At 42.7% G+C, this 25,543-nt stretch overlaps 1 protein-coding gene across 2 annotated transcripts in view; it reads left to right on the plus strand.

Annotated features, from left to right (window-relative positions):
* LOC126442770 (ankyrin-3-like) overlaps nt 1–25,543 on the plus strand; it is a 115,173-nt gene that overhangs the window by 12,335 nt on the left and 77,295 nt on the right. For both annotated transcript variants that reach the window (XM_050090799.1, XM_050090800.1), the window contains exon 2: nt 4,435–4,604. In XM_050090799.1, the coding sequence (XP_049946756.1) occupies nt 4,517–4,604 (88 nt within the window). In that variant the 5' untranslated portion in view covers nt 4,435–4,516. The remainder of the gene's footprint in view (nt 1–4,434; nt 4,605–25,543) is intronic.

Consider the following 25,543-nt stretch of genomic DNA (forward strand, 5'->3'; position numbering starts at 1 on the left):
TGTTTGCATGTCGGTAATAAGAGAATTTATAAAGGTCATTCGCGCTTGAGTGTCCTCTATCTTCAATTCTAAACTGTTGAACCTGCTGTGTACAGCTCTGTTCTGCTCCTGTAATCTGGCATATCATATACAAGTAAGTTCTTCTGTACACACAACAATTATGCTGAAACTGCCCGGCAGATTAAAACTGTGTGCGGGACCGAGACTCGAACTCGAAACCTTTGCCTTTCGCTGGCAAGTGCTCTACCATCTGAGCTACCCAAGCAGTACTCACGCCGCGTCCTCACAGCTTTACTTCTGCCAGTAACTCGTCTCCTACCTTCCAAACTTTACAGAAGTCGTCCAAATCAATCTGTGTGATAAGAACGTTTTCAAGCATATCGTGATATGTACTTCTTGTAACAGAATTATCGGCACCGTACACCTTTTCCCGTGATACTGCACAAAACACATTCAATTTTGGACAGTCCCTCTTGTTGACCAATTTCATGTGGCTGTTCCGTACCCCATATTCTCACATTATGACGGTCCACCTTCCCATTTACATGGAATGTTGCCTCGTCACTAAACACTAAGCGTGGCAGAAAACTGTCATCCTCCATCTTGCCAAGAACGAATTCCAGAACTCCACACGTTGCCGTTTGTCACCTTCACGAGAAGCTTGCAGTAACTGAATTTTGTACGATTTCGTATGTAAACGTCTACGCAACACACGCCAGACGAACATCGGAGGCATGTTGAGCTGTCTAGCTGCACGGCGAACGGATTATGCGGACTCCTTGTGGATCTATGGCGGATGCGCTCGACGTCTGTGTGAGACACTCGGCGACGGCCCGGCGATTTCCCTTTACACACGCAACCTGTTTCTTGGAATTGTTCATCCCGTTGTCTAACGCTCGGTGCTATAGGATGATACACACAAAAGTCGCGCTGAACGGTTATTACTGACCTGCAGTCCCCAAAACATAGAACACAAAGCGCTTTCTGTTTTCCCGACGCCATTTTTACTAGAACTGAAGTGGGCGCACACTGTTGCTACCTAGCTGAAACCGTGTAAAACCCGAGAGTTTGCTCTTTCCACAAGTAAGCTGTTCGTACACACATGTGAAATAACTTAACAATCACGATAGTTTTGCAAGCGGATGACACATTTTCTTAGAGCACAGTTTCCGCCAGCACCACGCTCGGAAGTACCCGCTGGCGTGTCTCTAGCCGCCTGAGGCTCGTCTAGCCGGCTAACGACACTGCTGTAGGCGAGACACAGCCCCGTCCTTCTCTCCCTCTGCATACCAGATCACCACGTATTGACATACACAATGGTTTCATTTGAAAAAGCGAAGTTGATCGCCGTCTCCTACAACTAATATGAGTATTACAAGGGACTAAACGTCGCTCATACAGCAGTTTCTCAGAATTAATCAAGTGCAAATATCGTAACAATCTCTTAAATGGTTTCGACAGTATTTGTCTTAAACAGTGCAGCTGATCAGTCAGTATACATGGTGGTTCCTGAACATACTCAAATATTTTAATATGTTATTCTACAACTAAAACTAAAGAAAAAGTTCATACAAACATCGGTCCGCAAATGTTTAGTTACGGAGTTACGGCTGTAAGGTGTCAGCCAAATCCAACACCTTCCATGAAAACCCTGACATGGTAAGCAAATCCAGTAGTATGTCACATAGCTCCGAATAAATCGTGACATTAAATTAACCAAAGTAATACGAGTAACGAGTGAGCAAATGGAATACCACAGACTAACACAAGAATGCCTAAATGCATGTCATACCTTCCCACCGTGAGACAGACGCAGTTCCGAGGGGAGAAACGAGAACAGAAGCCGAGAGCAGAACCGTGTTAAGCTAGAAGGCCCTACGATAAGGGACACCCACGTCGCCAGCTAACCGCTAGGACCACACCACCCACAAGTTTTAGCGTGAGACTTTTCCGCGTCTCTGTTACGTCAGGACCACCCCCCAGCCCGTGTTAAAAGATAGAACACTCCAGAAGAACAGTATAGATCTTACGATACCAGAAAAAGGACCACACCAGCTGCAAGTTTTAGAGTGAGACTTTTTTGCGTCTCTGTTACGTTGCAATCTTTTAAAACATTGCCCCACCACGAAAAGCATAACGTTTCTCATTGGATGGACAGAATTTTTGTAGGTGGAGCTTAAGGTTAACATTGAGACCCTGATTGGTCAGATGAAAAGACAGCCAGATAGTTTTTTTTTAAACCAACTTCGGTAAATTGTAGTAAGGAGAAGTTAGGACGAGAGTTGCTTCCGAGACGGCGAGGTGAGCGGAGCTGTGCTGCCGCCGCCCCCTGACGAACACCAACAAGGTAATGAACGCACACGATGCCGAATAACAGCGCATAAAGCTTCACTCAGAACTGCAGAAATCTCATCTGTTACACCCCCTTTTTTGCGTAATACTAGTGTCGATCGTCAATTAAAGCTCATGGTGTTCACATTTGCCACTTGAAGTAAAAATCTGAAACGCGATGATTTTTCTGTTATATAGTTATTGAGAAGCCACATCAGCCACTGTAATTTACGACAAGTTAGATAAGTAATTAAAGATAATTGAGTGTCACTGTAGACGATTTTGATAGTTTTATCTTTTATGAAACTTAATTTAAACCTAGATTATAGATGTGATATGGCATAGGTCATCCTTCGATCCATTGTAGAACTTGCAAACCCATTCAGGGAATATTCGTTCACATTTTTGTTGAACGCAGTTGGTTTTTATCATCCTGTATTAAAACATTTCCTTTTATCAATAGTGCAATTTATAAAAAATGTCTTGTGAGTAGAATAAAATTTCCAAAGGTAAACTTAACTGCTTTTTCGACGTTATTTTACCAGCTAACTAAAAATAGGAAAGCCTTGAACCCCTTCCACTAAATTTAGTTAGTATTAAGATTCTTTTACCGATAATGCAGTGGAGCTGACGCTGAAATCATTAAGTATTTGGTTATATCATCGCTAGTCTCACTGAACTCTTCTGAATTCTACATGTCATGTGTGGTCTGGCGTCTCCTTACCAGTAACAGGTCCCAGGTTCAAATTAGTCAATTCCCTAAAAAACACGCTCAGAGCGTCGTTGCGCGAAAGTGGTAGGGAGACATGACTTAGAACAAACAGACCCCACGCAGAATGTTAGACGGCTAATAAAGGATTTTGACTGAAATTTAGCATCTTCACTAATACGAAGCCATCGCAAAACTGTAAAAGTAAAGCATGATTTCCATTTACTTCGTTGTCATTGATCTGGTGAATGTAATAAAAAATTTTCCCAAATCGTGTAATTGGCGAGACGTACTTACAATTCCTTCAAGAAGAAAATCCCCGCTTGCTCGAAGATGTTCCACTTGCTACGCGATCGCAAAGGTGTTTTCAACAGGACGGCGCGCCTCCACATTTCGCCAACCCGTCACTACACATTTAAATGAACATTTTCGCCATAAATGGATTGGTCGAGGTGCTACACGTCTGTGGCCACTCAGAACGCCCGATTTAACACCAATGAATATTTTGGTTTGGAGATGGGTGGAAGACATAGTTTATGAGGACATAGTCAAAACACGTGAGGCAATACTTGCTCGCGTTATGAATGCAATCGGCAAAATTAAGAACAACCCTGTGAAACTGAAACGAGCAACAAAATCAGTTCATACATGTGTTGCTAAATTCATTGAACTCAGTGGACACGTTTTTGAATATTTATTGTGAATGTATTGTGAAACTGTATGCCCACTGTACAACTTCCTTAACACTGAGCTTTGTTTTATCCGCTGTAACATGAAATCACGTGTGATATAGTATTAATAAAAGCAGATTATCTGACAAATTCATACAGTTTCAGTTAATGTTATTAGCATCATTATTTCAAAATTAAATTCTCTACAACTTCTGCTGAAAACTTTGTGCAGTCGCCTCGAATTTAAAAAACATATTGGGCCAAGTAATAAATAAAAAATTTTACGAAATTACTTCTTTGCTTCTCTGGATGTTCTGAAAAACTACTGCAGATACACGTCTGGAGCATCTCTTATTAGTTTCACCAGATGAATAACAAGAAGATAAATGGAAATCGTGCTTTACTGTAACCTCGTACAGTTTTGCGATGGCTTCATATTACCGACATTGGTAAATTTCAGGGAAAATCTTTCACTAGCCGTAACTCCGTAGATGAACATTTGCGGACCTGTGTTTACACGAACTTTTTTCTTTAGTTTTCCTTGTAGAATAACATATTGAAATATTTGCATACCTTCGTGAATCACCCTGTATATTCGGAACAACAGAATGACATCCATCTTGTAAAATGGTGTAGTTCAGATTAATTTACGCTTCTTTATTTACTATACAGGTAGTTGCAAAAAATTGTGTTTTGTGATTACACTTGTTTGTAAAATTTCAGGTTCTTCAGCAGACTGCAAGTTCGGTGAAGTTATTTTGAGGGAAAAGTTTTTTACTTGGCCCGACATCTGCGACCTTCCGTGATGTTCCGCAGAAACGCTAGTTGGTTCATCCGCATTTTTGTGGCGGTGGTCATATGTAGTGGCTACAGTCGCCCAGTTTCCGTTACAGGTAAAAATTATGTTTTTTTCGATTCCTATGAGGCTGGGTATGATAATGGACAGCAATTTTTTGTGAAGTAATGAAGTAAATGTTTAAGTTTTACACGGAGATCTTTACGAATTTATTTTCCGGAATCGTATACCGAAGTCTCTGGACATGGTTTAACAGCCGACAACTCAGGTAAGTGTTTCATCCGTTACTCATGGTCCAAGTGGTTCTTTTGGTGCTAGTTTATTTAATCACGGTAGCTTTATATCTGGTTTGAGATGTCCTCGCCGGCGCCGTGGGGAGACGAGCGTGTGCAAGCTTCCCTCTAGCTGCCTGCGCCACCTGTTCCCTGCTTGTCTTATTCAAACACACTAGAATAGTGGCCTACTTGAATATATCGAGGTTCTATTTTTAGAACAGCGAGAGAAGATATAAAATAAATATACATCATTTGTTCAGAAATCTCTCTCGTCCAAGGGTCGCACAGACTTGTATTCAGTACTGTTCGTTGCTCCTGCATGATAGGCAGTACGTACGTCAGACGCTATTGCTATGCAAGTAGCATAACTGGCAGAGTCGGGCGAGACCCATCCGTGGTACACACAGGCGTGAACTTGTTGGGGTAACTGCTTCGGGTCACAGGGCAGTCATAAGAATACTGCGAGGGAACTGCCCAACATCGTTGGGTATCAGTGTATCATTGCCTTTGGTACTGTAGAAAGCTCCAGTTGGAATGCCGTTTGGTCATCATGTTGCGTAGACCGGGTGATTTTTACGACTGTGTACAGACTCTATCGATTGATCGGTGAGGGGATATGGAAGAAAATTTCTACCGAACTTATGTCCGGAAATGCATAGTTTCCACACTAGAAACCATTTATTCAGTCATACACTGTTACTAAGACTGCAGTCTAATACTCGCTGTACCGCGTAGCCACAGTTACAGTATGTACTGGAAATGCTTTCCATGTGCCTGGACGCATGCGTGCATACGCGCCGTACCGTGCTCTGTATCACACGCTCACACCAGCCAGGCTGCATACGAACAGCGTCAAAGGCAGGATGAATACGCTGCTCCAGTGTCTCCACATCTGGAATAGGCTACGCGTGCACGATACTTCTGAGGTGGCCCCATAACCATATGTTTCTATCTCCTGCTGTCGCTTCTACGCGGTGTGCATGATCTGTCCCCACTGATCCACTTGGCTGTCATCAGCTTCTACAGGAAGTACATGATGTGTCACTACTCATCCACTTGGCTGTCAGCAACTGGTTCAGGAAGTACATGATCCACTTGGCTGTCAGCAGTTTCTGCAGGAAATACATGATGGATAACACATATCCTAGAATCGTGGTTGCCTGGTGAACAAATCAATGACAGAACTGTTCCCTATGTGGGAAGTCTGTCGCTAGTACGCCCTGCACACACTGTAAGTGATAACGGTAGCAACAGTCGTCATGGAGAATGTCCCACACGCTCGTCTGGCTTACCCTGTACAGGCCAGTCCACTGCCTGCTACTGAGATGGTGGTCGCCTTCCACAGTGCTGATTACATTTTCTTCCAACTCTAGTGTCTGATCATTTCGGGTACGTCCTTCACGATTTCCTGCATCCTAGGTCATGATGTGCGATAAACAGTACCACCCTCTATGAGGATATCATGCATACTGTAACTGTAGCTGCATGATATTACACTGCAGCTTCTGTAACAAAGTATGATTGAATAAATGGTCTCTGGCATACGGATCGTGCATTTCTGGGCATCATCAGACATTTTTTGTTCCTTATCCTCTCATTGTTCAATCACTAGAGGTTGTACATAGTTGAAAAAATCATCTTGAATATTCCATAGGCCCTTAAGGTGATAAATCTAATCTGTCTGTGTAACGTATCGGTAAAATTTTCGCAATGGTTTACTTAGCTGTGTTATGTTCCACACCGTAACTTTTTTTTTAGAGACATACTGATGTTACAGATTTCATCTTGGACATGCAAGTTCAAAATGTGACACTAAGCCAGCTGAATTGGAGAATCCCGCAGTTCCCATGGCTATTTACTCATAATTTCGTATACAAACTGACTTCCTCTATTTCCTTCGTGTCCAAGTAAAATCAGATATGACAGATAAATTCTCCTCTAAGAGTCACGTCCTAAAACTTCACATCAAGTTTAAACATATTTCGTGTTAACTGTATTTAAATCCTGCTTGAGTTGTAATATATTCCGTTTTCGTGCGCCATGTAGCATCAGATACGTATTTTGTGCTGTAACATCAGCTGCGATCAACATTTATCCTCCATAAAAATTATCGGAGTAGCAGCCTCATTCAAAGAAACATTTATCCAATCTTTAATTGTGTATCAAAGTGAATAGACGTAACTTTTTTAAAATTTTCATAAGTTACCAGTGATGTGTAGTACGTCTGTCGCATAAAATCAGTGTTTCTGTAGCGCTTGTTGTAAGTAACATGTATCCCATTGTCTGCATTTACTGTAAACTAACGATAATTTTCGTTTGGTTTTCGACTACAACCTCTAAAAATCTTACGAGATTAGTAGCGTTTATAGAAGATGCTACTTCACTATAAAGGAAACATCAATTTGCGTACGGACTGCTTCAGATCTTAACGGTAACTTGCTGTATTTGGAGCTTAACTGGCCCAGAACATAAGAAAGGATCTGCAGGCTTACTTCAATGATACTTGTTTACTGTTCTGTAAAACATTACACCAGCCACACTGCAGCCCCACTGTGCACACCGTCCTCGAACGTGGGAAGAGTTAGCTGACGTTCGTAAGTTACGATCAGTCGCCTGGAAGCTGCTGTATATGGGTGTCTCTGGAGAGTTACCAGCAGTGATGTATCAGATATACCACAGATACCTGTTACTATCTCCTGCTGTCGCTTCTACACGGAGTACATGATCTGTCCCCACTGATCCACTTGGCTGTCATCAGCTTCTACAGGAAGTACATGGTCCACTTGGCTGTCAGCAGTTTCTGCAGGAAATACATGATCTGTCACCGCCCATCCACTTGGCTGTAAGCGGTCTGTCAGTGGTAGGACTAGGCTGCATGGACAGTAGAGCGGGGACCAGGGAGGACCCAGCACGCGGTACCAATCACCCTAACCAACAAATAGGAGGTGCAGGCTTCCACTGAAATCGAAATTGAGTCACTGAGACTAACTTCAGCTTTTGAATAATATGGTATGTGCAGTGTCAAGAAGAGGCAAACACGAAAGGATAGCATCTGTTAACACTAGGGAGTTCAAATGTACGGCAAGTGAATGTATCCGTTAGGGAAATGCAAGAAACGATGCGAGGGAACACTAAGTGTACCCACTGTCCGTGGCTGGAAGCCTTATTCAGCCTGCCGAAGAGGTCACTCCGTCAACTGCTGAGGGAACGTGGTGCTACCGGCAGCTGACCGCGCTCTGCGGCCACACTGGATCATTCAACTGTCAGAGAAGGTTGAGAATGGTGGTCTCACTCATCTAATTTCAGTGAGACAATTTGCTGCAGTGCAAAACTGGTCGTGCCCCCCACGTTCTGAATCGAATGTAACTTCTGACTCAGAGTTCGAAGGTTCTGTGACAAAGCAGCCTGGAATTTCTTGGACTTGCGTCAAGGGGTTGAGAACTCTATGGACACCATAAATGGGTCAGGTGTTTGGTACACATCAGAGGCTGCTGCTCAGGTAGCTGTTTGGCTGCGGAGTGGACACAACGGTTTTCAGATTAGACTACTCTTCATCCAGTCCAGGTAACGGTAGGGACCAGAAAGTGTCAGTAATAGTTCCAAAGAAGAGTCACATACTGGCGAGAGTATTACAATTCAAGTGATTAACTTCTGAAGCACTGATAACAATGTGCCAGGGTTTGAATCTGGCCCAGTAGAGCTCACATAATACCCGGTACAGAAAGCTGGTGGAAATGCGGAACTGACAGCAGCGAGATACTGATAAAAATTTCAGCGTGTATCGAAAATATACATGGAGATAGTAGGGCATTTGTCCCAGGTCACAAACAAATTGTACCAACCAAAACAGAAACATAAACTGCATGTGAGGCTGTCTGGGAAAGACTCAGTATCATCGGTGGGCAATAATTTGGAATCAGGTCCCTCTGTCTACTTCTAGATCTACTCCAGATGCAACCAAAAATTATAGAGAAAACCGAAGCACTGTTACATAAGTTTCCAAGTCACACTCTCATTGTTGAAGTAGATGTTAATTGTGCAACAACCGACTGAGAAAATGACAAAGAGGTGGGGATGACAAGACGTCTGGTGAAACACCTCTAAATGAGTTGTCTGAGAATTACCTAAAACAGACTGTTTGGGAACCCACTAGTGATATTGGATCCGATAGTTTCAAAATGACCATACCTCTTTGAGGAAGCTCACACAGAAACTAGTATCAATGACCATGAAGCAACAATGATTTGCAACGTACAAATGGCAACTAAAACAAGTTGCAGAATACATATATGTTCAGCAAACCAGATATAGGAGCTCTGTCCGGCACACAGTTTTAATCTGCCAGGAAGTTTTAATCTGTCAGGAAGTTATATACAGAAGCAGTTGTGACCTATTTGAATACAAAACTCAAAATATTAAACTCTGGAGAAAAACATGTAGAAAAATTGTGGTTCAGGTTTACAAGAACAGTCAGCTGTGCACTTTGTACGTATGTAGAGCAGTTCATGATAAGAGGGACACTCCACAGTCTGGAGTCATTTTAAAGAAACATCTAAAGAAAAAGAGATAACTGGTCAATGAATGCTAGGCAAAACGTGGGGCTACATGTAGGAAGATGCTAAATGAGATGTATTTGGCTGATGAAAGAGAATTTCGTCTAACCTACTCAGACTACCGACTCGCAGATAGGCACAACAAAAGGACTCTCATAATTAAAGCTTTTGGTCATTAAAGCTGCAGTCAACAATAGAAAACAAGCACACACACACACACACACATATGCACTCACGCAAACGCAACTCACACACATGACTGCACTCTCAGGCAACTGAAACCACACTGCAAGCAGCAGCAACATTGCATGATGATAGGAGCCACAGGGTGGGGGTAAAGATGAGGTTGGAGTGGGGAGGGTAGGTGTAGTATGTGGGGGTGGCGGACGGTGAAGTGCTGCATGTTAGATGGTGGTAAGAGGATAAGTGGGGAGGAGAAGGGAAGTATCAGTAAAGGAGATAAATAGAAAGACTGTCTTTGGTGGTGAAATGATGGTTATGTAGTGATGGAATGGGAATAGGGTAGGAACTGGATGGGTGAGGACAGTGACTGACAAAGGTTCCCACAACCCGCCTGGCGTCCTCCTTTGCTAGTCACTGTTCTCAGCCATCCAGCAAGGTGTCCTGTTCCCACCCCAGCGCTACACAGACGTCATTCCACCACCACCAACCCCATATTTATTTCTCTACGTTTCTGCTACTTCCCCTCCCTACCCACCTCTCCACTGCCCTCTGTCTAACTTGTAGCACTTCACTGTCCACCACCCCACCATCCTGCTGCTCCCCTCCCTGCCACAGCCTCCTCCTTTCCCCACACCCAGTCACCACTCCCACCACTTACTCGTGCTGCTGCTCACAATGTGGTTTCAGTTGCCTGAGACTTCAGTCGTGTGTGTGAGTTGCGTGCGTGCGTTCTTGTGTGTGTGTGTGTGTGTGTGTGTGTGTGTGTGCATGTCTACTGTTGACGAAGGCCTTATTGGACAAAAGCTTTAATTCTGAGAGTTTTTTGTCGTGCCTGTCTGCAACTCAGCATTTCCGCTCTATGGTGAGTTGCAACTTTCCTTTTCGTAATATTGTTACGTTCCATCCTGGATTTATCATAATTTGACTCCTACTAAGAATACTGTAACAGAATAGGAAGGATCTCTCACAAAACCTAGAAAATTCCGGTATTACGTAAAGCTGGTACCAAAGTTAGTGTCAGACACTTGTGAACTGGGTAATGACAGCAATTATGAGTAGCAAATCAAAATCAGAAATTCCGAATGAGAATCTTAAAATGTTTCTCTAGAAATGGTACTGTGGGGTACTGCTCCAATTTGTGACGGTGACAGATATAGATGTAGAATTAGTGTCACTAATGTTGGGAAACAGCTGAGATTTAACAAGGCTCCAGAGCGTGATGGAATCTCTATCAGACCCTCCACCGAACTTGCACCTGAGTTAGCCCCTCTCCTAACGAAAATCTATTGTAAATCTCTAGCACAAATAAAAGTGCCCAGTAGTTGGAAGAAGTTCGAGGAGACACACATCTAGTAGAAGAGCATCAGGAGTCATTCACAAAACTACCGTGAAATATCCTTGCCATCCATTTGTTATAGGATTCTTGAACATATTCTCAGCTCAAACGTAATGAGATTCCTGGAATAGAAGGACCTCATTGCCAATCAGTACAGATTTGGAAAACTGTCACATTTCCTTCATGACATCGTTAAAGCCCTAGTCAAGACAGTAAGGTAAATGCAGTAATTTAGGATTTTCGATACAATCATTTGACTCACTACCACAACCACATTTATTATCAAAAGTAAGATTACATGGGGTATGATACGAAATTTGTGAGTTAACTGATGATTTATTTGGTAGGGAGGACTCAGCATGTTACCTTCAATGTAGTGAAATTGGTGTGAACAATGTAAGTGTATTGGGACTCGCAGTTTCTGTTGTATATTAATGGTCTTGCAGCAATTTAATGGTTTTAGAATTTTCACGGATGATGCAGTTGTCTATAATGATGTACTATCTGAAGAATTCTGCACAAACATTGAGTAGGATCTTGACTAAAAATTATACTCACCAATGAAAGAGTACAGCTGGTACCAGTTAATTCATACAGATCTCTGGGCGTTACAATTTGGGACATGAAACGGAACGATCATGTGCTCTCAATTGGAGATAAGACAGGTGGAAGGCTTTGGTTCATTGGTAGAATACTAGGGTGATGGAATCAGTCCACAGACATGACTGTTTACAATTGTCTCATCTGACGATGCCAAGAATATTGCCCTAGTGTGTGGGAGCTGTATCAAATAGGACTGGCAGCAGGTAGTGTAAAGATGTAGAGAAGAGCAACAAGAACAGTCAATGCTTCTTTGTCCATGAAGAAACTGAGCTGGCACACTTTGAAGATAGACGGATACTATTTCGAAAAAGCCTACTTTGGAAATTTCAAGAAGCTGCTTTACACCTTGAATCTAGGAATATACTACAACCCACCACATATCTCTCTCACGGGTGTGGTGAGAATGAAATTAGCAGACTTACGGGACGCACACAGGCAATTTAAACAATCATACCCAAGCTCCATATGTGAGTGGAATGTGAAGAAGCCCTGATAACTGATACAGTAAGAAGTACCCTCTGCCTGGCACTTCAGAGCGGTTTGCAGAGTATGGATGCAGATGTATACGTAGATTAACAGAGTTGATGGGGTTATCGAACAGAAACTGTATGATTTGTGTTTGAGAAATAACTTCCCTTTTTCTTAAGCATCTAAACTCAGTGGATAGTGACTTAAATTAAGAGGTGTATTGTATGTAAGATCTCCGTTTGACTATTCGCACTATACACGTTCTTATAAGTCCTTTGGTAGTTGTAACGTAGTTATCGTAGAGGAGGTGCATATAGTCTGAGGTCCCCCAGAGTTTCACACCTTTCGCTAGCCACACCTTCACGATGGTAGTAATTCTCAGTTAACCTCACAGATCACTGATCCTTTTGACACTGTCCTGGTCATACTGCCACCCTAACAGCTTCATTCTTGACACCAATGCAGCTGACCATTAGCAGCAGAAGAGCGGCCCACTATTACTAAAAGGTGACCAACTGACAACCTCAGCTGCAGACAGGTGTTGTTATACCCCAATGTGGACAGCTGAAAATGTGTGCCCCGACCAGGTCCACATTGAGTTATAACAACAACACCTGTCGGCAGCTGAGGTTGTCAGTTAGTCATCATTTATTTCAGTGAAAAGCTGCACGGTTATCAACAGTAACTGTTCTTTCGAGAACAAGTTACTGTCTTCGTATATATTACTAAAAGGCTGTGTGCCAACTCTCTAATACTGTCCCAGACTGTGAGGTACCGGGTTCAGATCCCTTTCTGCTGTTGGCACAGTGCAGAAATGCAGAGAACACTCGCAGTGTCATCCCTCGACGCCTCCTACCCTCCCCCCCATCCCCCCCATCCCCCCATCCCCCCGCCCCCTCCCACGGCACAGTTGCGCGGTCGAGTGTCTACAGGGTGAGTCACTAACTATTGCCACCAAGAAAAACTTGAAAAGTATGACAAGACCTGAAAAGGTTGTGGGAGAAAAACTGCATGGGCCAAGGGGGGCCGTAATGTGACGTTGGTTTTTTATTGCTAGGTGGGGTCGTGTCAGAGATATGAAGGTCTACTTTGTTTTTTTAAATAACATGCAACAGTTGGGTACTTATTGAGACGAATCCAATGATGTGTAACAGGAAGTTCTTTGAAGGTCAACGAGGGTCACAAAGGTGGCATGAACATCGATTTACAGAAGGTGTTCGAATTTCTCCAACCTTCTTATCATGGACTGAGTAGTACTCCTTATCACATCGGCACTTATCAAAGCATCAGCTCTGACATTTCTCTCTTGCATATCTCAGGTGTAGTTGCGACGTCTTTATAAACAGTGTCTTTTATGAAACCCCATAAGAAAAAATCCAGAGGTGTCAGGTCTGGCGAATGACCCGACAACGACACATCTCCTCCACGTCCAATCCAACAATTTGGGAATTGTCTCGGCAACTCATTTCTAGACATCAGCGAAAAATGTGCTGGACACCCATCGTGTTGTTACCACAATCTGTTCCTCGTTCCTAAAGGTATTTCTTCCAAAAACAGACCTAATGTTTCTTGCAGGAATGTGGTGTACTTCCTACCATTAAGATTTCCTTCGATAAAATAGGGGCAATCTGACTTTCAATAATCCCTACAAAAGAATGGCCCTGACTAACGATAACCTATACCTTTTATGAATCACTTAACTCACAAAAATTTTCGTTATTAGAACTACTGCAATACAGCGTGCACCAATACTGCCAGCTGAATAAAAGATTCTAACTACTGAAGGCACTAACTACTGATAGGCATAGTTAGCAAATGAAAGATTTTGATGGAGAACAATGTATTTACCTTAATAGTGTTCAAAAGTCATAATATATATATATATATATATCAGTTCATGACATCCAATCTTACAAATTTACTCTCTCTGATGGACACACGTCCAGATCATCCGCTGTCAAAACTCCCCACATCCACCACTGCTGGCGGCTCACCTCCAACTGCGCAACGCTACACGCTGTTAACAGCCAACTGCCCAACACTACAATAGCAACTATTCCAACAATGCCAACCAGCCACAGACTTCACACAGCACAGCCAGTGATTTTCATACAGAGCGCTACATAGCGTTACCAACATAAAAACCTAAATAGCCTACTTACATAGTTGACACTATAAGTATTCAGTCAGGCCAAGTTTTGACATACTCCACATATTTTTCATACAAGGATAGTTGATGTTCTATTAAAGTGTAGTTGCCAAGAAAATATTTGAAGTATTCAACTTAAAGATTGTTCATATTAAAATCTTAGTGCGGTGTAACAGTTATCTGTAAAAACTATGATAATTCATAGCAGTGACTGGTTAGCAGGCTTGAAAGGCAAGCTTAATGTTGATTGTGCAGGTCTGAAGTTAAAGTGTTTATAATGTCATGTATAGATATTTAATAGTGTTTCTCATATCGTGTTGTGACTAAAATGTACAACCTTCATCTGAGTCTATGGCTAGAGGACAAATGTAAGGATGGAGAGGCTTATCTCACTAGGGGTAAGATAGATACTGCCTACAGGAAAATTAAAGAGACCTTTGGAGAAAAGAGAACCACTTGTATGAATCTCAAGAGCTCAGATGGAAACCCAGTTCTAAGCTATGAAGGGAAGGGAGAAAGGTGGAAGGGGTATATAGAGGATCTATACAAAGGCGATGTACTTGAGGGCAATGTTATAGAAACGGAAGAGGATGTAGATGAAGATGAAATGGGACATATCATACTGCGTGAAAAGTTTGATAGAGCACTGAAAGACCTGAGTCGAAACAATGCCCTGGGAGGAGACAACGTTCCATTAGAACTACTGACGGCCTTGGGAGAGCCATTCCTGACAAAACTCCACCATCTGGTGAGCAAAATGTATGAGACGGGCGAAATACCCTCAGACTTCAAGAAGAATATAATAATTCCAATCCCAAAGAAAGCAGATGTTGACAGATGTGAGAATTGCCGAACCATCAGTTTAATAAGTCACGGCTGCAAAATACTAATGCGAATTCTTTACAGACGAATGGAAAAACTGGTAGAAGCCGACCTCGGAGATCAGTTTGGATTCCGTAGAAATATGGGAACACGTGAGGCATTACTGCCCCTACGACTTATTTTAGAAGCCAGATTAATAATTCTACATCTACATCTACATCTACATTGATACTCCGCAAGCCACCCAACGGTGTGTGGCGGAGGGCACTTTACGTGCCACTGTCATTACCTCCCTTTCCTGTTCCAGTCGCGTATGGTTCGCGGGAAGAACGACTGTCTGAAAGCCTCCGTGCGCGCTCTAATCTCTCTAATTTTACATTCGTGATCTCCTCGGGAGGTATAAGTAGGGGGAAGCAATATATTCGATACCTCATCCAGAAACGCACCCTCTCGAAACCTGGCGAGCAAGCTACACCGCGATGCAGAGCGCCTCTCTTGCAGAGTCTGCCACTTGAGTTTATTAAACATCTCCGTAACGCTATCACGGTTACCAAATAACCCGGTGACAAAACGCGCCGCTCTTCTTTGGATCTTCTCTATCTCCTCCGTCAACCCGACCTGGTACGGATCCCACACTGATGAGCAATACTCAAGTATAGGTCGAACGAGTGTTTTGTAAGCCACCTAACCTACGTTTCCAGCATTTGTAGGCTTAGATAAGGCTTTTGACAATGTTGACTGGAATACTCTCTTTCAAATCCTGAAGGTGGCAGGTGTAAAATACAGGGAGCGAAAGTCTTTTTACAATTTGTACAGGAACCAGATGGCAGTTATAAGAGTCGAGGGACACGAAAGGGAAGCAGTGGTTGCGAAGGGAGTGAGACAAGGTTGCAGCCTCTCCCCGATGCTATTCAATCTGTATATTGAGCAAGCAGTAAAAGAATCAAAAGAAAAATTCGGAGTAGGTAATAAAATCCATGGAGAAGAAATAAAAACTTTAAAATTCGCCGATGACATTGTAATTCTTTCAGAGACAGCAAAGGACTTGGAAGAGCAATTGAACGGAATGGACAGTGTCTTGAAAGGAGGATATAAGATGAACATCAACTAAGGCAAAACGAGGATAATGGAATGTAGTCGAAATACGTCGGGTGATCCTGAGGGAATTAGATTGGGAAATGAGACACTTAGAGTAGTATAGGAGTTTTGCTATTTCGGGAGCAAAATAACATGATGGTCGAAGTAGAGAGGATATAAAATGTAGACTGGCAATGGCAAGGAAATCGTTTCTGAAGAAGAGAAATTTGTTAACATCGAGTATAGATTTAAGTGTCAGGAAGTCGTTTCTGAAAGTATTTGTATGCAGTGTAGCCATCTATGGAAGTGAAATATGGACGATAAATAGTTTGGTCAAGAAGAGAATAGAAGCTTTCGAAATGTGGTGCTACAGAAGAATGCTGAAGATTAGATGGATAGATCACATAACTAATGGGGAGGTACTGAATAGAATTGGGGAGAAGAGGAGTTTGTGGCACAACTTGACTAGAAGAAGGGATCGGTTGGTAGGACATGTGCTGAGGCATCAAGGGATCACCAATTTAGTATTTGAGGGCAGAGTGGAGGGTAAAAATCGTAGAGGGAGACCAAGAGATGAATACACTAAGCAGATTCAGAAGGATGTAGGCTGCAGTACGTACTGGGAGATGAAGAAGCGTTCACAGGATAGAGTAGCATGGAGAGCTGCATCAAACCAGTCTCAGGACTGAAGACCACAACAACAACAACGATGTCTCAGTGTGTGTCCTATCAGCAGATCCCTTCTTTTAATTAGATTGTGCCACCAGTATCGGTTCTCTCCATTTCTATTCGTACTTCCTCATTGATTATGTGTTGTGGAACAGTGGGGCTCTGTGTGAGCGATGTGCGGTTGGAGAAGCAAAGTTTGCTAAGAAATTCCCAGACGTCACTCGCACAATAAAAGTACCTAAGGGCCACTTTAAAACTGGGTTTGAGGAATATTACAAGGGGGGAATATAAGTAGTATGTTAACGTCGGCCTCGACTGTTCTGTCCGCGCTATGACACGTCGGACACTGTTGGCTCTGTAAAAAAAACTTGGCACATTGAAAGTAAATGATTAACACAAATTTAGCGTAATTGACACTATAATTACCAACTTGGACGTAACGTACATATAACATGGTAACACTTACGTCAATAACAACGACAGAGCTTGAGTGGTTTGAAAAGTTTACAAATCATGTAGAAATGTCCATTCATTAACCACTCTGCGTTTTTCACATATGCTAGTCCCACATGGAACAAAATGACAGTATGTATCTGTAGGGTTTAACAAATTACAAGTCTAATAATGACCCCTATGTAATGGTGCTTCCGTATTACACAGGAGATGAAAAGAGACTGATATCGTTCGGCAGTGGTCGATGGGTTGCGCGCTTGTTTCTTTTAGTATTCAACTGTCTTCAGAGTCTGTCTTTAATATCGATGTTTTTACTTGCGCGCTGAGTTAGTCTATAGTTTCTTAGGCACGTCAGTGGTGCTAGATTCATTTCTCCTTGTACATCGTCAAAACACAACATTACTATGCGTAGTTAAATATTATACATTGGTACATAAATGGCTCTTGGCCTCTTTCATTACTCAGATCAGTGTTTTGTGTGACGAGATGTGGCAGTGTGAAAATACATCTCATCGTCTCCCATGTGGAGAACGAGAACAACTGGATTCACGTGATCCATGCGTAATTCCAGTGACGTAGTTGCACACAGTACATTCATTCATCTAAATTGTCAAAATCACACTCTTGAATTAATTAACATAACATACACATCATAATATCCACAATATTTATCAAATAAGTGAATAGAAGTGTTTATGCCTTGAACTTAAAATCCATTGTTTTCGCACTGTTATGTTTCAGTTCATTGTGGTCGGTACCACGGTTATTTGTGTTCGTCTGTCTATGCACAGGCGGTGACCTTCATTCTTTAAAAGTAACTGTACGACATATTGATCTAGCTTCCATATTACTAAATTTAATAAATTCAGTCCTGCTGAAAAGAGAGAAATTTATAATCAAACATGAAAATCAAACGTAGATTGCTTATACACTAATCATTGTCTGTACATTTGTACGATGTTTTAGTTAGTTCAGGGGTTTTGTCTCTTTTGTAGATTTTTTTGTCAATTGCACGGTATTTGCTTATCGCTTAAATTTACACTAATAAATTTTCATGTTGCACACGGACACAAAACACTTTGACGTTCTTCGCCGTGAGTTGTCGATGGTAGTTTGTGGTCTTGTCTCACCGCACCTTGACTGGTTACGTGGGCAAGAGAAGGACCTTGAGAAGCTAGCGTCTCATTATGTTAAATGTTCGTCCATGTAGATATATGACCGTGATTTGTGTTCCTTTTGGTGCGTATTTTTTCTCATGAAACAATAAAGAAAACCTGAGTTAGTTTATGCTTAACACTAAGCTTATATCACTAATAGGGTACGGGGTAAGAATGTGAACATCAGATTTACAAAGTTAACATTAGTACTCGCCCACTTCATTTATACATTGTTATCTTATTTCCGCCGAGATGACTATACCAGCCCACCGTTGTGGCCGAGCGGTTCTAGGCGCTTCAGTGCACAGCCGCGTTTCTGCTACGGTCGCAGGTTCGAATCCTGCCTCCGGAATGGATGTGTGTGATGTCTTTAGGTTAGTTACGTTTAAGTAGTTCTAAGTCTAGGGTACTGATGACCTCGGATGTTAAGTCCCATAGTTCTCAGAGCCATTTCTTTGACTATACCACTGTTCGTGTTTAGCGTGCACTCAATATTTGACATAAGTCTTTAGTTTGGATGCATTTATTGTTATACAGGTCTCTATGTTCGGGGAAATGTCCATGTACATATTTTGAATTGCGCTGGACACGCGGCTGTTAAAGTCAATCAGCTAGCATTCTCAGAGGTGCATATCTTTAAAGGTGGAAACTTTCATTTTGAACAGGCGTGGTCGCATTATCCCGTCTTCCTGCGCTCTGTAGTATTCGCTTCGCGCGGTGATCCGCATGTATTTAAGCTGGGCGTGTCAAGGGACAAATGACTGATAAATTCCGTGCGTGTTTCCGTCAGGGTCACATGGTACGTTGCCTTGTTTTCCTTCTTATCGCTCAGTCCACGTGGTTCATTATCTCACTTGCCTCTGGAGTTTCTTTTATCATCCGCACGTCTATATCTGTCGATACATGCGGTGGTTACGAATAATTACTCTCTCTCCATCGCGTCGCGCCTACTGTTCCTTCGTCTGACATCTAACATAATCCATCATGTAGAATGTCTGAAGCCGGCTCACCGGCTACGTCCTTCCTTTGTATTCAAATAAAACCTCAATATAAATCGTCATCCACGGCCAGCAGTCGCGTAGGACTTCATCTTCTTAATAAAAGACTTAAAACTAATCGCATAATTTCTCCTGTAAATCTGGTCGGCGATTTTCCTTAGTAATTTTCTTTTCTTATTTCCTGTTTTCTGTGCGGCAGTGTTTTGACTCATGGATTCATTCTTCTTCTTGTCTTTCAGCGGTCTTTTTGTAGATGTGATCGGCAAAATCTTCCTCAATGGTCGTTATTATTTTCTTGGCTCGAAGCATACTTCTTAATGTACTAATGGTGGTACAGATCTTTTATTCTTCCAGACAGGGGATCGAATATGAGATACCAACCATTGTGTCGTTTGGGCAAAATTATGTACGTACCCTCGCACAAGTACCTCCACTTTTTATTTAGACGGTACAGTAATGAAGGTTTGCAATGCGTCCTCACTAGTACTTTTTGATTAAGTTTGTAGTCTACCACTTTCCCGTTCTTCTTATCGCGTGCTCTCTTTCTGATATTCGCATGGACAGTATGTGAAATCATAGCCTGTTTGAGTTTTACATCGAGTTCTTCTTCATCGCTCTGAAGTTTAGGTATAGGATCGTTCCACTCGTTGTGTTCCCTTTGATTCGACAGTAGTTCTGGTGGCGTGTAACCGGTTGACATCTGGGGCCGGTTGTCGACTATCTGCTCCAACGGGGTTACAAATTCCACCCATTTTGTTTGGCGTGTCGAAATTTATGTGCGGATGAATCGGTTGAATTCCTTAAATACGCGTTCTGTCAAGTTTGACTGTGGTTTGAATTTCGAAATCAAAATTTTCTTGATGTTGTTCCTTGCGAGAAAACCTCTCCATTGTTTGCCGATAAAGTTCGAGGTATTTTCTGGAAGTATGGCCTCCGGTTTGCCGAAACGTGGGAAGTAATCCTGCTCTATTCTTCTTGTAGTCGGCTGCGTGTCTGACGACTTCGTCGCGTACGTATACGTTTTGTAAACAGATGTAGAAGTGCCACAAGGTATTTCGCACCTATTCTTACTGTCGGGAGTGGTCCTTCGAGATCTATACTTACTACGTGCCCTGGTTTCTGGGTTAATGTGGGGTTTAATGGCAAAGCATTAGACAGATTAAATGGCTTGGTTTTCTGGCATTCTAGACAACTTTTTAGGAGTTTGTGTACCCTTTTTCCTTGCATATTAGGAACGTAGCAGTACATCGATATTTTCTTCTTGCATTTTATAGGATCAAAGTGTCCCCAGGACAGGTGGGTATACCATAACAAATGTTCCACATAGGCATGGGGTATACACACGCACCTTCTTCCTGTTTCTGTTGTCCGATGAACTAATACTCCTTCAAGTAATTTGTAAAATTTCGTTAACCGGTGTTGAGGTTCAAATGGTTCAAATGGCTCTGAGCACTATGGGACTTAACATCTGAGGTCGTAAGTCCCCTAGAACTTAGAACTACTTAAACCTAACCAACCTAAGGACATCACACACATCCATGCCCGAGGCAGGATTCGAACCTGCGACCGTAGCGGTCGCGCGGTTCCAGACTGAAGCTCCTAGAACCGCTCGGCCACTACGGCCGGCTAACCGGTGTTGAGGATTTATCTTAAGTATTCCCTTTACTTTATTCCATTTTCTGTCGGCGTCATGCAAGGTCTTCGTTTGCACAGCTGTAGGTAGTAGTCTCAGTAAATCGGGTCTTCCATTAACGATATCTGTCCGTTCCGTAATTTTCCCTCAAATTCACAGTTTTCGGGCATTCCCTCCGGCATGCGTGATAGGACATCGGCTATGACGTTGTCGGAATAACCTTTTATTTTTCGACCATAAATATAATAACTGAATCTCCGAAATGCCCATACGACGGTTAAACCTTCCAATTCCGTTACTCAGTAATTTCGCTCACACTTCGTCAATACGCGAATCGCGAAACTGATAATTCTGATTTTCTTCTCTCCGTTTACTTGTTCTTCTTGGAAGAGACAAGCGCCTAGACCCTGAAAGGAAGCGTCGCAAGATATACAGAAGTCTTCATCTAAATTTGGATGGTTCAAGATATCACTAAAGAGTAATGCTTCTTTTATCTCCTCGAAAGCTCGTTTACACTCTTCCGTCCAATTCCACGGAACGTTCTTTTCCAACAGGTTGTGTAATGACGGGTGGTTAAGGCATTGTCTGGATAGAAAACGCCGAAAGAATGACACCATGCCAATGAACCCTTTAAGCTGACGTTTCGTGGTGGGCGTAGGAAAGTTTTCTATAGCTGAAAGTTTCTTGGGATCCGGTCGAATTCCTTCTGAAGATAACACGTGGCCTCAGAATTTGATCTCTTGTATCCCGAATTTTGACTTCCTGAGGCTGGCAGTAATTCCGTTGTCCGTGAACCCTCTGAACACTTTCTCGATCAGCTGGATGTGGTTTTCCCATGAAGTGGTGGCAATTAGCAAGTCATCGACGTAAACCGCACTACGTCTAAAATTTCTGTTTTCAGGCCTCCCGCAAACCGGTGATATTATTTTATTAATGTTGCTAACGTCCAGTACCAACCTTACGCTGACATCTTCCTTCATAACAGGAACTATGGGGCTGCAGTAGGGTGAAACAGAGTTTTACTATAATGTTACACTTGATCATTTATCTTATCCCGTCTCTAACAACTGACATTTTGGATTGCCAAACCGCATAAGTGGTTCAAATGGTTCAAATGGCTCTGAGCACTATGGGACTTAACATCTGAGGTCATCAGTCCCCTAGAACTTAGAACTACTTAAACCGAACTAACCTAAGGACATCACACACATCCATGCCCGAGGCAGGAGTCGAACCTGCGACCGTAGCGGTCACGCGGTTCGAGACTGAAGCGCCTAGAACCGCTCGGCCACACTGGCCGGCGCATAGGTGGTCTTGCAGTACGTACCTTGGGGAAGGATCATGTCGAACTCGAAGCCTCTTATTATTCTTGGCTTGGTAGAAAATACGGGTGAATATCTCATTAAAAGATGGAGTAAATCCTGCTGCTGGGCGTCTGTTAGTTCACGTTCTTCCATGGTTTTGCGAATTATTTCTTCTTGAGCCGGTATTTGCTCGTATTCTTCACAATCAGCAACGTGTTGGCTGAAATACAACAGGTGATCGCTGCGTACTTTACCCTTTCGGTACAGTCGGCGCATCAAAACATGCATTGTCGATCCGCTACTCCTATCTTGTCACGCAAATGTTGAACCGTGATTGCTTTGTCGTTGACCGTCAGCTTGCATGTTCCGTTATAAATATCAGTTACTGCTCTTGTCTTGCGGAGAAACTCCACACCGAATATGCAAGGAATGGATAGATTTTTCACGATTAAGCACACACATGCAATTGTCGATGATTCTGTTCGGACTGGATTACTCTTTGAATTATCGAACCGACAGCACTGGTGACTGTACAGCCTTGAACAGGTAAAGTGGGTACTTTGATTATGGCAGGTACTTTTCTGAAAACACATATTGACATTGAATTCACGTTCGCACCTGTATCAATAATTATTATGATGGGTACATCAGCGATATACAGGGTGTTACAAAAAGGTACGACCAAACTTTCAGGAAACATTCCTCACACACGAAGAAAGAAAATATGTTATGTGGACATGTGTCCAGAAACGCTTACTTTCCATGTTAGAGCTCATTTTATTACTTCTCTTCAAATCCCATTAATCACGGAATGGAAACACACAGCAACAGAACGTACCAGCCTGACTTCAAACACTTTGTTACAGGAAACGTTCAAAATATCCTCCGTCGCGTGGAATCGCTGATGCGCTGATGCAGCCCTGGAGAATGGCGTATTGTATCACAGCCGTCCACAATACGAGCACGATGAGTCTCTACATTTGGTACCGGGGTTGTGTTGACAAGAGCTTTCAAATGCCCCCATATATGAAAGTCAAGAAGGTTGAGGTCAGGAGAGCGTGGAGGCCATGGAATTGATCCGTCTCTACCAATCCATCGGTCACCGAATCTGTTGTTGAGAAGCGTACGAACACTTCAACTGAAATGTGCAGGAACTCCATCGTGCATGAACCACATGTTGTGTCGTACTTGTAAAGGCACATGTTCTAGCAGCACAGGTAGAGTATCCCGTATGAAATCATGATAACGTTCTGCATTGAGCGTAGGTGGAGGAACGAAACTAAAATGAGCTCTAACATGGAAATTAAGCATTTCTGGACACATGTCCACATAACGTCTTTTCTTTATTTGTGTGTGAGAAATGTTTCCTGAAAGTTTGGCCGTACCTTTTTGTAACATCCTATATATATATCTGCGCAGAAGCTTCTACTCGGTCTTCCCATAAGTCTTCTGTTGGTTTAGTCACCTTTTCTCCGATTAATTGTTCACGTATATCTGAGCATAGCGCATGAGATTTATTGACTCCGACATGAAGTCGTTCCCTGTGCATTCCGCAGCCAACCCACGGAGGCCTGGACCAGCTGCTTCCAGTTTTCCGCTTCCCTTTGTGCCGAGCTGATACCGTTTCATGTAGCGCTCCTGCTATTGTCTTCAGTTATCGTCACGGTGGAGCTTGAATACCGTGTTTCCGTTGGTACGAATCCCGGCTGGTTGCAAAAATTGTAGTTCGGCGGCGGCCTGACTTGTGTGTAGAATATGGTCGGACTGTATGTTTCACGCGGCTTCAGATTTTGTTTAAACTGTTGCTGATATTTTGCATTCGTTGCTTGCTGTGGTGGTGCATTTTGTTGGTATTGCATGACTTGGTTCTGCTACTGAAAACTGTTATGATTTCGCGACCCATTTTGGTAGCCTTCATTGTTTTGTTCGCCGTATCGGCTCCCACCGTAGCTCTTACGTTGGTAACCGTTGCCGTATCTACTTCGTTTGTAGCCATTTCCATAATTTTCGGATTGTCGTTACAAATGGGATCGAGTCTGTAATTATTGTTACGTCTGTACCGCTGGTTGCCATTCCCATAGTTGCCATTGTTCTTTCCGTCGCTTGACTGCCAGTTAGCGTTTACCTGTTGGCTGCCGTGTATTTCGGCGGCCGGTGCGCGTGGCGTCTGATATCCGTAGTTGTGGTTGTCCTGAACACGCGCGTCTTTATAGATGAGGTCAAAACTGTCCAACACGGATAAGAACATCTCCTGGTCTCCCTTATCGATATGGGCAATTTCGGCTTGAGAATCATCATTACATCTTTAGTGGTGATTGGTGTATCCCAAGAGCGAATCTTCCTCAAGTACTTCTCAAAATACCTCCTTAGCCTCACAAATTTGGCATGAAAAGCTTCAGCATTACTCACTTCTTTCCGAAGTCTCTGCCATACTCCTGAGCTCCAAAACTAATGCAAAAATTGGTGTTCGAATTCGGCATAGGTATGACATCTATCGACCATCTCTGTTCCCCATAACGCATTTTCTTCTTGAATGAATCCGGTAAAAAACTGTATGCTTTGGCTGTGTGACCAACTTTCTGGAAATACGGCAGAAAATTCTTTTAAAAATACGAGATGGTGAATGTTTCTTTTCCCTGGTATGAATATTTGAAAGATTCTATGCTTCAATATGCACTCTTCTTTCAATAGATTCCCGAGGCGATACTTGAGCTATTTGTTCCGGCTGTAAAGGTCGGTAGTCCTGCTTCGGTACTGATCGTGCGGAAGTTTGTTGCTGGCGGTCGAAATATTCCGTCGAGTTGTTTACGGTTGGTAATTCGATTTGGGTTTCCCCATGTGCGTTATTGTTTTGGAGGTCATTTAAGCGGTGTAGCATTGTCTCAATTTGACCCTCAAGTTTGCGTTTCCACTCTTGTAAATCTCCCATGAAGACATGTCAAATGTGTCTTAACTCGCTACAGACTGTGTCTCCTGAACTTCCGGGAGCAGCTAAGACTTCTAACGTGGCTGATTTTACGGTGTCTTTGAGCTCGTTCGTTACCTTGTCGGAAATTTCTCTGTCTTTGGTCTCCACCCAATCTTCGTATCTCTTATTCAGTTCCGTGGTGTACGTGTCTAAGCCATGCTTTATTTTACTTTCAAGTATTCAACTTAGACATGTCATCTGACAATTCTGTCATTTTATCGCCTATTTTCTTGATATTATCTTCAAGCTTGTTGACCTTTCCTGACACTACCTCGTAGTTTTTCAGCGTCTTCGCCGCCTCAGACTGGCAAGCGGTTACTTGAAGCTGAAGTTGGTTGGCGATTGATTTTATGCCATTTTCCAGCTTCACAATTTGATCTACCACTGT

The sequence above is a fragment of the Schistocerca serialis genome, unplaced genomic scaffold (assembly GCF_023864345.2).
Source record: "Schistocerca serialis cubense isolate TAMUIC-IGC-003099 unplaced genomic scaffold, iqSchSeri2.2 HiC_scaffold_1406, whole genome shotgun sequence".
NCBI classification, from domain to species: domain Eukaryota; kingdom Metazoa; phylum Arthropoda; class Insecta; order Orthoptera; family Acrididae; genus Schistocerca; species Schistocerca serialis.